The 11,995-nt window shown below is 34.8% G+C and overlaps 1 protein-coding gene across 1 annotated transcript in view; it reads left to right on the forward strand.

Annotated features, from left to right (window-relative positions):
- The window catches only part of HCFC2 (host cell factor C2), a 39,548-nt gene that overhangs the window by 20,799 nt on the left and 6,754 nt on the right, over nt 1-11,995 (forward strand). Inside the window, exons 9-13 of the mRNA XM_017540386.2 lie at nt 593-645; nt 5,767-5,944; nt 8,012-8,215; nt 8,849-8,919; nt 10,844-10,981. Of these exons, the coding sequence (XP_017395875.1) occupies nt 593-645; nt 5,767-5,944; nt 8,012-8,215; nt 8,849-8,919; nt 10,844-10,981 (644 nt within the window). The remainder of the gene's footprint in view (nt 1-592; nt 646-5,766; nt 5,945-8,011; nt 8,216-8,848; nt 8,920-10,843; nt 10,982-11,995) is intronic.

Raw genomic sequence — 11,995 nt, forward strand, 5'->3', positions numbered from 1 at the left:
TGAGCCTCACTCGGTCACCCAGACTAGAGTACAGTGGTGCAATCTTGGCTCACTACAACCTCCACCTCCTGGGTTCAAGCAATTCTCCTGCCTCAGCCTCCCAAGTAGCTGGGATTACAGCCATGTGCCATGACGCCCAGCTAATTTTTTTGTATTTTTAGTATAGCGTTTCACCATATTGGCCAGGCTGGTCTCGAACTCCTGACCTTGTGAACTGCCCACCTCAGCCTCCCAAAGTGCTGGGATTACAGGCATGAGCCACCATGCCCAGCCTGCGGTTCATTTTTATGTACTTTCCTAATTTGACATATTACTTGACTTCCGCAGATGGCTTTAATTTGCTTTCATAAATATCTCAGCTTTTTCAAAAGTATTTTTAACTAAATGGCACTTGGAAAGTAAAAGGAAACACAAATTTTGCACATTTCCCAGAGAGGATTTCAGTCAATTCTGGCAAATTAGTAAGAAAACATAAAACCTTTGATAAAGATACTACTTTTTAAACCTTTAATATGTAACAAAAAATATTTAATTATATTTTATTGAAGCTAATTAAGAGCATATCAATCTGAACCTTTCTCAATTCCTGCAGGAGTCAGGATGGACCCTCACAGACAAGGCAGTAATAACATCATTCCTAACAGTGTAAGTAAAAAAGTATATGATGGTAATTGGATGTTTATGGTTATATTCTCAATATTTATTCAGATTTTTAACATACCACTACTCTAGAAGAGAGGAGTCCTTAACCCTGCCTGCACATGAGAATTATCTCTGAGATAAACAAACAAACACAGATTCCCAAGCCCTTCCTCAAATCTAGTGAAGCAGAATCTTTAGGAAAATGCCCAGGCAGCTCTGTTTTAAAAGAAAGCTTCACAGATCACTGTGACAGAAGCCTGAATTGAAAACCAGGCCAAGAGAAGCCTAGCTGCATTACACAGACATCAGATTAATTTATTGTAATGTGTACTTTCGTGACTTACGTGTCTATATTTTGCCATTTCTAAATGTCACAAACACTTAAAGATGTACTTTTAAAATAGGTATAAAATATTTTCTTTACTATGTATTTTGTTTACTGAAAAATAGCAGTTACTAAATTGAACACCTGTGAGGTTATTTCTTGTTTATGAAGTGCATCACAGTGGGTCTTGGTAGAGACTAATGAATATGCTTACTAAGATTCATTATTTTTATTTGGTAAACTGCTGTCTACCTCAGTAGACTCTTCAAGGAAAATGATGTAGGTATTGGCTCATATGTTCTGTGTTATGTGTATGATTGAAGACCAGTAAAGGTATAGGTCAGGAAGTATATTGTGTCATACTTAGAGTATGTCAGGAAGGGGTTATTACAAGTAAAGCTAGTACAGTTTGTAAGTAGCCTGTCATAGCAGATTAATATTTATGTTTTATGTATTAATATGTTATATATTGATTATATACTATATATACATGTATGTGTATATCACAAATTTAGATGATACTCTAAAGCTTATGATGAAGAGCAGTAGTTTCCTACCCTCTCCCTACCTGCTCTTGATTTCTGTTTACTAGAAGCAACTACTTTAAACTATTGTAGCTTTCTTTCAGTATCTAACTATGTACAGTTGTCCTTCTGTATCTGCTGGGCATTGGTTCCAAGACCCACCCTCCTCAGTCCCCTCCATATTTTTGTGGAAATATCAGTTGGCCCTGTGAAACCTGCAAATGTGAAAACTCGGCCCTCTGTATCCACAGTTTTTGCATCCTGCGAATACTGTATTTTCCATATGTGTTTGCTTGAGGACATGGAACCCACAGATATGGAGGACCAACTGTATTTATTGAAAATAATCCTCATAGAAATGGACCCTTACAGTTCAAAGTCATGTTGTTGAAGGATCTACTTTTAGATCCGTTGTCAGTTGTCTTCAATAATGAAAGGTGACAATTTGATGATCTCTTACAATTCTGCCTCATCCCCTCCTTTCCTGTTCCACATCCTTCACGTATTTTTAGTTGAATTATGACTTGATGTTTATACTATGATGGTGAAATAGTCGCAGGTGAGCCATGCAGTGTGCTATGAGAATTGCTTCTTTCTCATGCAACTTTGTTTTTCCTGGCATTAACTGCCTCACTTTTTCACTTGCTTAGCTTTCTTCTTGTCTGTCATTAATTCATACTCAAATTTTCCAAAAAATGATAAAATTTCTCAAGATATTTGGACATAAAAGGTAGTTTCTTTCATCCCCCCTTATAACCATTCCTCTTGGAGCCCCCTGTCCTCATGTACTCATTCTTCTCTAGGCCTTCTGCACAGCTGTCACCTTAGAACGAACTTCTGTTTCATATTAGCAATTTATCTCTTTCCTGTGTTACAGCTCGTAGTTATTGACCTTATTTCTTTCTCTTTCTCTGTGTTTTCCTTTATTTTGTTGCCACCCTCTGAGATGTGGGCTTATGAAAGATAAACTTTTTGAGATCTTGCATATCTGAAAATGTCTTCAGCCTATTTAACTGATTGTTTGGCTGGTTTATAGAATCCTATATTGGAAGATTTTCCCTCAGAAATTTATAGGCATTTTTTTCTAGTGTCTTTTAGCATTCGGTGTTGCTATTGAAAAGTGTGATGCCATTTGGATTCCTGATCCTTCATATATGATTTAATTTTTTTTCTTTTTATCCTCAGTATTCTGAAATATCAACAATGATGTGCCTTAGAGTGTATGTCTTCATTTGGTGTGCTACACCCAGTGGACCCCATTGTTCTGGAAACTCATGACCTTCATTACTGATGATTTCTTCTCTCGATTTCTTTTCAGTTTTTTTAAATAAACTCGTCCTCTGATTTTGCTTTTTATCTTCTATTATCTCTGTCTATTCTGCTTCCTGAGAAATTTATTTCATATGCTAAATTCTCTATCCAATTTTTAAATTTTTAAATATATTCAGCCACATTTTGAATTTCTAAAAGCCTCATTTTAGTCTTTATTTCTGTTATAGCACCCTATTCATATTTCATAAATATAATATCTTTCCTTCTCTCTTATAATTCATAATTCATAAAGAATTATGCTTTAAAAAATTTTGGAGTTTTAGTCCACTCTTTGTTATAGTTCTTTTTTTAAAGCTCCTTTTTATTTTTTTTTAATGTATTTTAATCTTGGACTTCCACATTAGAGGTTGTCATCAAGTGTCTAGTGATGCTTGGTTGTCCCTTTGTGTTTAAAGTGAGGCTTTAAGAAAGAGCCTGGAAGGCCTATGCATGTGGGTGTGGCTTGTTACTTAGTAAACCTTAACAAGGGTAAGTGGGCAGGGGACCAACAAATACCAGTTTCCTGTGGTTCTTTTTTCTTAGACCAATTAGTTTCCTCTGAGAATTCTCCAACCTCTTGCTTCAGGGTTATGAGCCTGACTGTCAGAATTCTGGGAGCTTAGTAAGGGGATTAGAGGGAAGGTATCTTTCTGTTCAGCATTTAGACTTTCACTTAATTCCTGTTTTTAGTATGGGCGCCTCTCCCCATACTTGTATCATTCTCATACTTGTATCACTTGAGGGATACTGTATCACTTGAGTGTAGAGATTCACATTTCAACCTTTCTACCCATTTCCCATCTTCAGCTAGAATGGAGGAGAGGAATTTCTCTGGCTTGGTATACAGGGAGAGCAGAACTAGGGCTACAACGCTTCTTAAACAGGTGTTTTCTTGTACTTTGCACCTCTGCCACCACTGCCCTGGCCCCTGGGGCACAAACGGGCCACATGTGACTTTTCACTTAGGAGAAGGCTCTTAGCTCCAGCTTTTCTGTTTTACATCTTATCCACTATTCTCTCTTCTGCCATTTTTTTTTCTTAAAAGGTTATACCTTCATACTTTTAAAAATTCCTTTTTTATCATTTGAATTGGGTTTTGGAGAAATCTGAAGCAAATGTGTTTAGTCTACCATGTTTAGTGAAAATTCTCAGGATTTATTTATACTTAATTTTATAAAATTCCAGTTAGATTGAGTATCTGATTTTAAGCAAAAAGCATATTCGAGACATAAGGATTTTGGAATGAAATAAACCAAATTCAAATTATAGCTGTTACTTACTGGCTACCTGACTGTAGGTGTATTGCTTAAGTTCTGTGAGTATCATTTTACTTCATCTATAAAACAAGGGTCAAATTATCTTACTAATAGGATTCTTGTGAAGCTTAAGTAAGATCCAGAGTTTATGAATATGTGTGTGTGTGTGTGTGTGTGTGTGTGTGTGTGTGTGTGTGTATTACACTGCCTGCCACAATGCCTGGCATAACAGTTGTGGCTATCATTATCATCACTTATAAACAGTACCACCACCAATTAAGGGCAAGCACAGGGCATAGGATAGACAAGTATCCTCAGAGCCATGACAAATTATGAGTTGACAATAAAAATAGAGACATAAAAGTAACAATGAAAATAGGTAATCGGAAAGAACAACAATATTAGGGTATTTGAGTGAAGCCAGGTCACTTTCATGGTTCAGTAGACCTATAGGTATAATATGATATTCACACTGATGACTTGAATTGTCAAAACATTTTAAATGTGGTGGCTGGGGTTGGTGGCTCACACCTGTAATTCCAACATTTTGAGAGACTGACGCAGTGGATCCTTCAGCACAGGAGTTCGAGACCAGCCCTGACAACATGGCAAAACCCCATCTCTACAAAAAATAGAAAAATTAACTGGGCATGCTGGTGCGTGCCTGTAGCCCCAGCTACTTGGGAGGCTGAGGCAGTAGGATTGCTTGGAAGGTGGAGGCTGCAGTGAGCTGTGATCGCACCACTGCAGTCCAGCTTGGACAACAGAGCAAGGCCCTGTCTCAAAAAGTAAAAAAAAATAATAATAATTTTTATAGACTGGGTGTGGTGGCTCACTGTAACCTCAGCACTTTGGGAGGCTGAGGTGCGTAGATCACCTGAGGTCAGGAGTTTGAGACTAGCCTGGCCAACATGGTGAAACTCTGTCTATACGAAAAATACAAAAAAATCGCCAGGCGTCGTGGTGGGCATCTGTAATCCCAGTACTCAGGAGGCTGAGGCAGGAGAATCGCTTGAACTCAGGAGGTGGAAGTTGCAGTGAGCTGAGATTGCACCATTGCATTCCAGCCTGGACAACAAGAGTGAAACTCCATCTCAAGAAAAAAATAGTAATACTTTTTTTAAAAAGTTTGAATGTGTTTATTATAGTATATTTAAGACGACTAAGAAAAATATAATTAAGGAGATTCTTACCCAAAATACATAATGATATAGGATAATTATATGTATATGTATGAAATCTTTATGTGGAAAACTCAGTTTTATAGAATAGTTTATTTGCTTGAAGATTCCTTATAGCTGGGATTTTACTTTTATCATATTTTTAGTATACGTGTCTGCCTTTTAAGAAAATTTGATCAGAGTATTAAACTTAGTAGCTTTTGTGTTATCTTCTATGTTATAGTTGTATTTGCTTGTGATACTAGCTACCACCTACAAAAATGTGAATTTTTTTCCCTCCAAATATACTCTTCCTTTCCTCTTCAAAACTGATCTTTTGAGCATGGAGATTAAGTGAAAAGAAATTGTTTTCTTAAAAACTATTATAAAATTAACAAATAATCCTGTAGAAATTAATAATGTAATTTGTAGGTGCTTTGTATTTTAATAAAAAATATTTAAATTGTAAATTGTTTTGCTTGCTTTTTACATGTATTTTTATTTCATTGACTATTGCTTACTTCAGTAATCTGTTATGTTTCTTATAGATCAGTGATACAGTAAACAGTGCAAAAACTGAACAAACAGCCATGAAAGAAACTTCAGTGAAAAACAAACCAGACTTTAAAGCACTGACGGATTCCAATGCCATTTTATATCCATCCTTGGCATCTAATGCTTCTAATCATAATAGTTGTGTGGTGGATATGCTAAGGAAAAATGAAGGTATATGACTGACATTTTAAACTAAAGCTTTTTATAAAATCAGTAGGGAATTTAATAGTCATTGAAAAAGTAAATGTTGTACAGTTTTGATCCATTTTCCTAATAGCAAGAAACTACCATATTCAACCTGGTTAGAATGATGCTAAAATACTAAGTAAGCAGTTACCTGAATAGTAATGATTAGTTATGAGCTATGGAATTTAAATGAGGCAAGGTTTTTTTGTTTTTTTTTAAAAATATAGCCTCACCGAAGTGCTAGATGTGGGTGATGGGGAGAAAGGCAGCAGATCACACTGCCACGTGTGTGCCTATGCAACAATCTTGTATGTTCTTTACATGTACCCCAAAACCTAAAATGCAATAAAATTAAAAAAAAAATAGCCTCACCATCAGGAAGAACTATAATTGGAAATGATTAGGAGACTTGTTAGGGATTCTTTTAGGATTCAAGAAGATACATAGAGACTAAAGCAGTGGCTGACTCCAGGAGATACGTAGAGACTAAAGCAGTGTCTGAAATGGAAAGAAGAGAATTCATCATTTAAAAGACTTTTAGAAGGTGTCATCTATAAGACTTGACAACTAGTTGTATATGAGAAATAAAAATGAGTTGAATATGACTCCCAGTTTTTTGGGTTGGCCGTGAGAATAGATAATGATACTCTTAATCAGTGATACTCTTCCTCAGAATAGATAATGATAGTCTTCACCAATGATACTCTTCATCTTCATCAGAATAAATAATGATACTCTTCATCAACGATACTCTTCATGAAGATAATGATATCTTTATCAAGTTAGAAAATACAGGAGCAAGAACAGATTTTGGAAAAGATAGGTTCAAATTTGAACTCTGTTTTTGAGGCACTTCAGGAATATACTGGTAAAGATTTCTAATGGACAATTGGATACTTAGGTAGAAGGCAGTAGTACTAGGCTAGAAATATAAATTTAGAAATTTAGAGTATTTAAATGTAATCTCCAAAAGAGCAAGAATCTCAATTGACTTGTTCACTGCTAGATTTCTAGCCTCTGGTACCATGCCTGGACATATGTATGGATTTGTGAATGGTATTTAACGCACAGAAAAATATGTAAAGGGCGACAAGAAGAAGGGTTAAGTTCATGAGGCATGATCCATGCCTGCCTTATTTCACCATTATAAAAACAAATACAATGCCTCATACATGGTAGACTTCACTGTTGTGGAATGAGTGAACTATATGTCATAGAAAAAAAAAACAGCTTCAAAAAGGAGTATGTGGTCAGCATTGTTTACATTGCAGAAAAGTCAAGTAAATGAAAATTTTAAAATATCCCCTAGAAATATTGATGTTTGCCAGAACTATTTTATTAGAGTAGTGTGCTAGAAACCAAATTTTGGGGAGATCAAGGAAGTATTAACTGCTCTGAAGGAAATTAGTAAGGGGAGAGGATAATTGGTGGAAATTGTTGGGTAAACAAAGAGGTGTGTTGTTTGCTTCAGAGATTTGGTGATGTTTATGGGCCAAGGGCCAAAAACTGCTGGCAAAGAATCTGAAAACCCTGAAGAGAGAGAAATGATTGATGAATGAAGGTCCCAACACACAAGGGAAGGAATGGGACCAAGAATACGGGAAAATACATTCGGATTTTTTAGGAGAGAGGTCAGCATATCTTCTGCAATGGAAAAGAAGACACGGAGGATGAGCACAATTATTAGTACAATTCCAGTTTGTGGCCAGAGAAGGCAGAAAATTAAGATAATTCAAGCCTAATGACCTCTAATATTTTTTTCCTGGAATGAAGGGCAAAGCCATTGGATTTATGATTTAGTGGAAAGTTGAGACCAATGGTTCAATGATTACAATGAACGAGGAAGGTAAAAAGTTAGATATCCATTATGGATATAATGCACTATTTTTCTAAACATTTTATGCCTAATAGTTAATTCATACTAATGCCATTTGTGGTGCTTATGTATGATTTTAAAACTGAAAGTACAAAGAATCATATGACAAGAACTATAAGACACAACAACTATCTGCAGATATCGTATTAATAATTACCTTTTCCTTTTTATTTTAGGTCCTCACTCTTCAGCAAATGTAGGTGTTCTAAGTAGTTGCCTGGATGTAAGAACAGTAATTCCTGAAACTTCTGTATCCAGTACTGTTTCCAGCACACAAATTATGGTAACCCAGCAGACCATTAAAACTGAATCATCCAGTACAAATGGGGCAGTTGTTAAAGATGAAACTTCACTAACAACATTCAGTACCAAATCTGAAGGTTTGAAATGTGTTTCACATACTGTATTTTGAACCATTTATGTATATAAATTCATCAGACTTACTTGTCTTAGATGGGAATTGCATTTCATCTTGGAATGAATTGTGTAAACAGTTAAAACATTTCAGTTAAAATTATTTTATAAAATGTTCTTTGCATAAAATATTTAGACTAGTGTACACTATTGAAATACAGTCAGAATGTGTCTTTTCTACTGTGAATAAATTTAGCAAAGTTTTTTTTTAGACAAGATTAGTTCTAGACTGTGTATTAACAATTCTTCCAACTTGCTTGATTTCTAATTTGACAAATTCTTATTCTTTTATAATGGGAATTGTATTGCATCTTCAGTAAACATTCTCTGAAGTTCTAGCTAGTCATCAAACCCTTGAAAAATGAAGTATATGAATTATTTTGAGTTAAAGGGTCAATATTACTACTTATTGTAAATAATAGCATAATACCTTCTGGCTTTTTTTTATTGTGATAAAATGCACATAACATAAAAGTTGCTGTCTTAGCCATTTTTAAGTTTACAGATTGGGGGTGTTAAATATATATTTTAAAATTATATTTTAATGTATCTGTCTGATAAGTGATTATGTAGGTCTTATCTGATTGTTTAATTTTTAGTTGATGAATATGCACTGCCTGCAACGAAGATCAGCCGTGTAGAGACGCATGCTACCACAACACCGTTTTTTGTAAGTACATGACCTGGTGATGATGCATGTTTACACATGATTATGTACTTGTAAATGCTGAGCAACTTCTAAATAATTTCATTAAAAGATTCTTAGGTTTCATTAATGAATCGACATAAATTTAGAAATAAATGATTGAATAGGAAAATGTTCACAGCATACTTTTTAGTGAAAAAGCTGTATAAAAAACAGCATATGTGTTGTGTTCCCAGTTTTGTTAAAAAATACATGTAGTTCATACATTTATACTCTCACATGTACCCACACATAACCACTGTAAAATCCAGGTGGGGGACAGATAATTTTTACTTTCTTTTTTATGCTTTTTATATTTTTCTATAATGAAATGTTATTTTTATAATCAGAAATGTATATATGTATATATGCATATATACATACATATATGTGTATATCTATGTAAATTACATTAATAGTTAAAAGATAGGATGTGTTACGGAACATAAAATTCGAATGGCTGTATTGCTAGCTACTTAATAGAAACACAACAGAATATTGCAATACTGGATTGATGTAAATGTAGGGTAACCCAATAATCTCTGATATTTGGTTGTTTTACATAAGGCCAAATTTGGCCTGCATGGCACCAAACTTAAAATGCCAGGAAAGTGCCTTACAAATATACCAAGATTGTCTTAATTAGATAAATATAAGGATAATACATACATATGTATACTTTTTGAAGTTTTTTTTAGTTTTTTTTTATTAGTCATTTCAACTTTATTTCTGTGAGCAAGAGTTTTCATTTGACCTAAATTTAACTTTTAGAATCTTTAAGAATTTTCTTTAGTTTTTGTTTCCTTTCAATCATGACTTTATGAATTTTGACCATATATTTACCTTTATTAGCTTTCATCTTTCCAGAATGTTAAGTCCTAGTGTTTTTAGACTCTTCTCAGGGAAGGATTACTAAAATGAATTTTTTTTTTCTTGAGTCTCTTTTGCCGTGCATCAGCCAGAATTGTATTTGTTATTTCAGTTGGAGCCAGTTGTTTTATAAAAGTTGTTGGAGAGAGTTTTTACAACTTTAAGAAATGAAAACAAGTTTAAAGCTATTACTTTTTTTTTTTTTTAACTTTAAAGACTTCTAGTTAGCTCACTTTGTCATGTGTGATAGCCTAAATATTAAAAAAAATGTGAATTATAAGCATGTACCTCTGCTGTTATATATTTAAGACAGAAATAAATAACTGAAGTGCACATTTGTTTTGAGCTTCTGGAAACAGTGTCTCATTTATAAGAAGATGGCTTTAAAAGGTTAGTTCCAGGGATAAGTATAATTCACTTACCACTAAAAGTAGCTTAAGGTAGAGGAAGTTTATTTGTTTTAAAACAGGATAAAAAATGTAAAACTGTTTAAAATCTACTCCTCTTTAGTATTACTAAAGTATATTCAAATTGCATTTTAGTTTTGAACATTTTTTCTCCTTTTAGGTTTGGAGAATCACAGGTATTTCAAGTGCAAAGATCACTGAATTTTTGCTATTTGTTTTTGGATCTAGAAATGAGCCAGCTTGGAATGAATTTTTATTTGCTCCTTCTGGAGCAAGTTGTAATGTTACACTAAAGGAATTACATTTTCTGAGACAGTCTCTGAAATGACAATGTTCTATAAAATAGCTGGCATTTTAACATATCACTGATTGGAAAGCATGCTAACTCCAGCTAGGTTGATAGTACAGAGCTACTGACTTGGAGAATGCCTGTCACTCCTGTGTTTGAATTGGCATCCCTGTTTCACTGTCAGTTGACCTAATCTGTTAAGACTTTATTTACTTATGAGTTGTTAATGTTGTGGTGTTTATCCAAATACGTACTTGTAGATCACTGCATGAACTTATTAAATATTGAAATTTTTCATATATTCAATAAGAGTCTTCATAAATTTTTCTTTCTCTGTAATTAGAAAGAGACTCCTTCAAATCCAGTGGCCACAATGAAAGGAGGAGAACGACAATGGTGTGATGTGGGAATTTTTAAAAATAATACAGCTTTGGTGAGCCAGTTTTATTTGCTGCCAAAAGGGAAGCAAAGCATCTCAAAGGTAGGTATTGATATATTTTCTACCTTGTGAATTATAAACCTCAAGGATGAGATCTTTCTCTACCAAAAACTTAGAAAGGGAAAGGAAAAAATAAAAATAATTGAGAATGAGTTTTTTTTTTTTTTTAGAACCCTGATTCTGGCCACTTGAATGAATAAAATTGGGATCCATCTACAATCTATATAATTGTGAATTCTATACACCAAATGTATTAGGCTGTTCTCACATTGCTGTAAAGAAATACCTGAGACTGGATAATTTACAAAGAAAAGAGGTTTAATTGGCCCAAGGTTCCGTAGGCTATACAGGAAGCATGATGCTGGCATCTGCTCAGCTTCTGGGGAGGCCTCAGGAAATTTCCAATCATGGCAGAAGGTGAAGGAAAGTAGGCATTTCCTACATGGCTGGAACAGGAGCAATGGGTTAGGGTGGAGAGGTGCCACACACTTTTAAACCAGATCTTATGAGAACTCACTATATAATACTAAGGGGGGATGGTGCTAAACCATTCATGAGATCTCTGCCCCTACAATCCAGTCACCTCCCACCAGGTCCTACCACCAACACTAGGGATTACAATTCTACGTGAGATTTGGTGGGAACACAGATCAAATCATATCACCAAGTTACGTTGTATTCTTTGTTAAGGCCCTTTGTGTAGACTACATCGCAAGGATGTCATTTAAAAAATCTTAGAACCAGGTGTGGTGGAGCATGCCTGCAGTCCCAGCTACTCAGGAGGCTAAGTCAGGAGGATTGCTTGAGCTCAGGAGTTTGAAGCTACAGTGTAATAAGATTGCACCTGTGAATAGCCACTGTGTTCCAGCCTTTCAACATAACAATACCTATCTCTCAATTATGAAGACGAAGAAGGAGGAGGAGGGCGGGGAGGGGAAGGAGGAGGAGGAGGAGGAGGAGGTGTGACAAGCATGTTTTACTTCCTCCCTAGACCAGACTTTCAGTTCTAGTTTATGTTGTCTCTGGTTCTGATTTTAAATTAAAAAAAAAAAAATT

The sequence above is a fragment of the Cebus imitator genome, unplaced genomic scaffold (genome assembly GCF_001604975.1).
Source record: "Cebus imitator isolate Cc_AM_T3 unplaced genomic scaffold, Cebus_imitator-1.0 Scaffold8, whole genome shotgun sequence".
Taxonomy (NCBI): Eukaryota; Metazoa; Chordata; class Mammalia; order Primates; family Cebidae; genus Cebus; species Cebus imitator.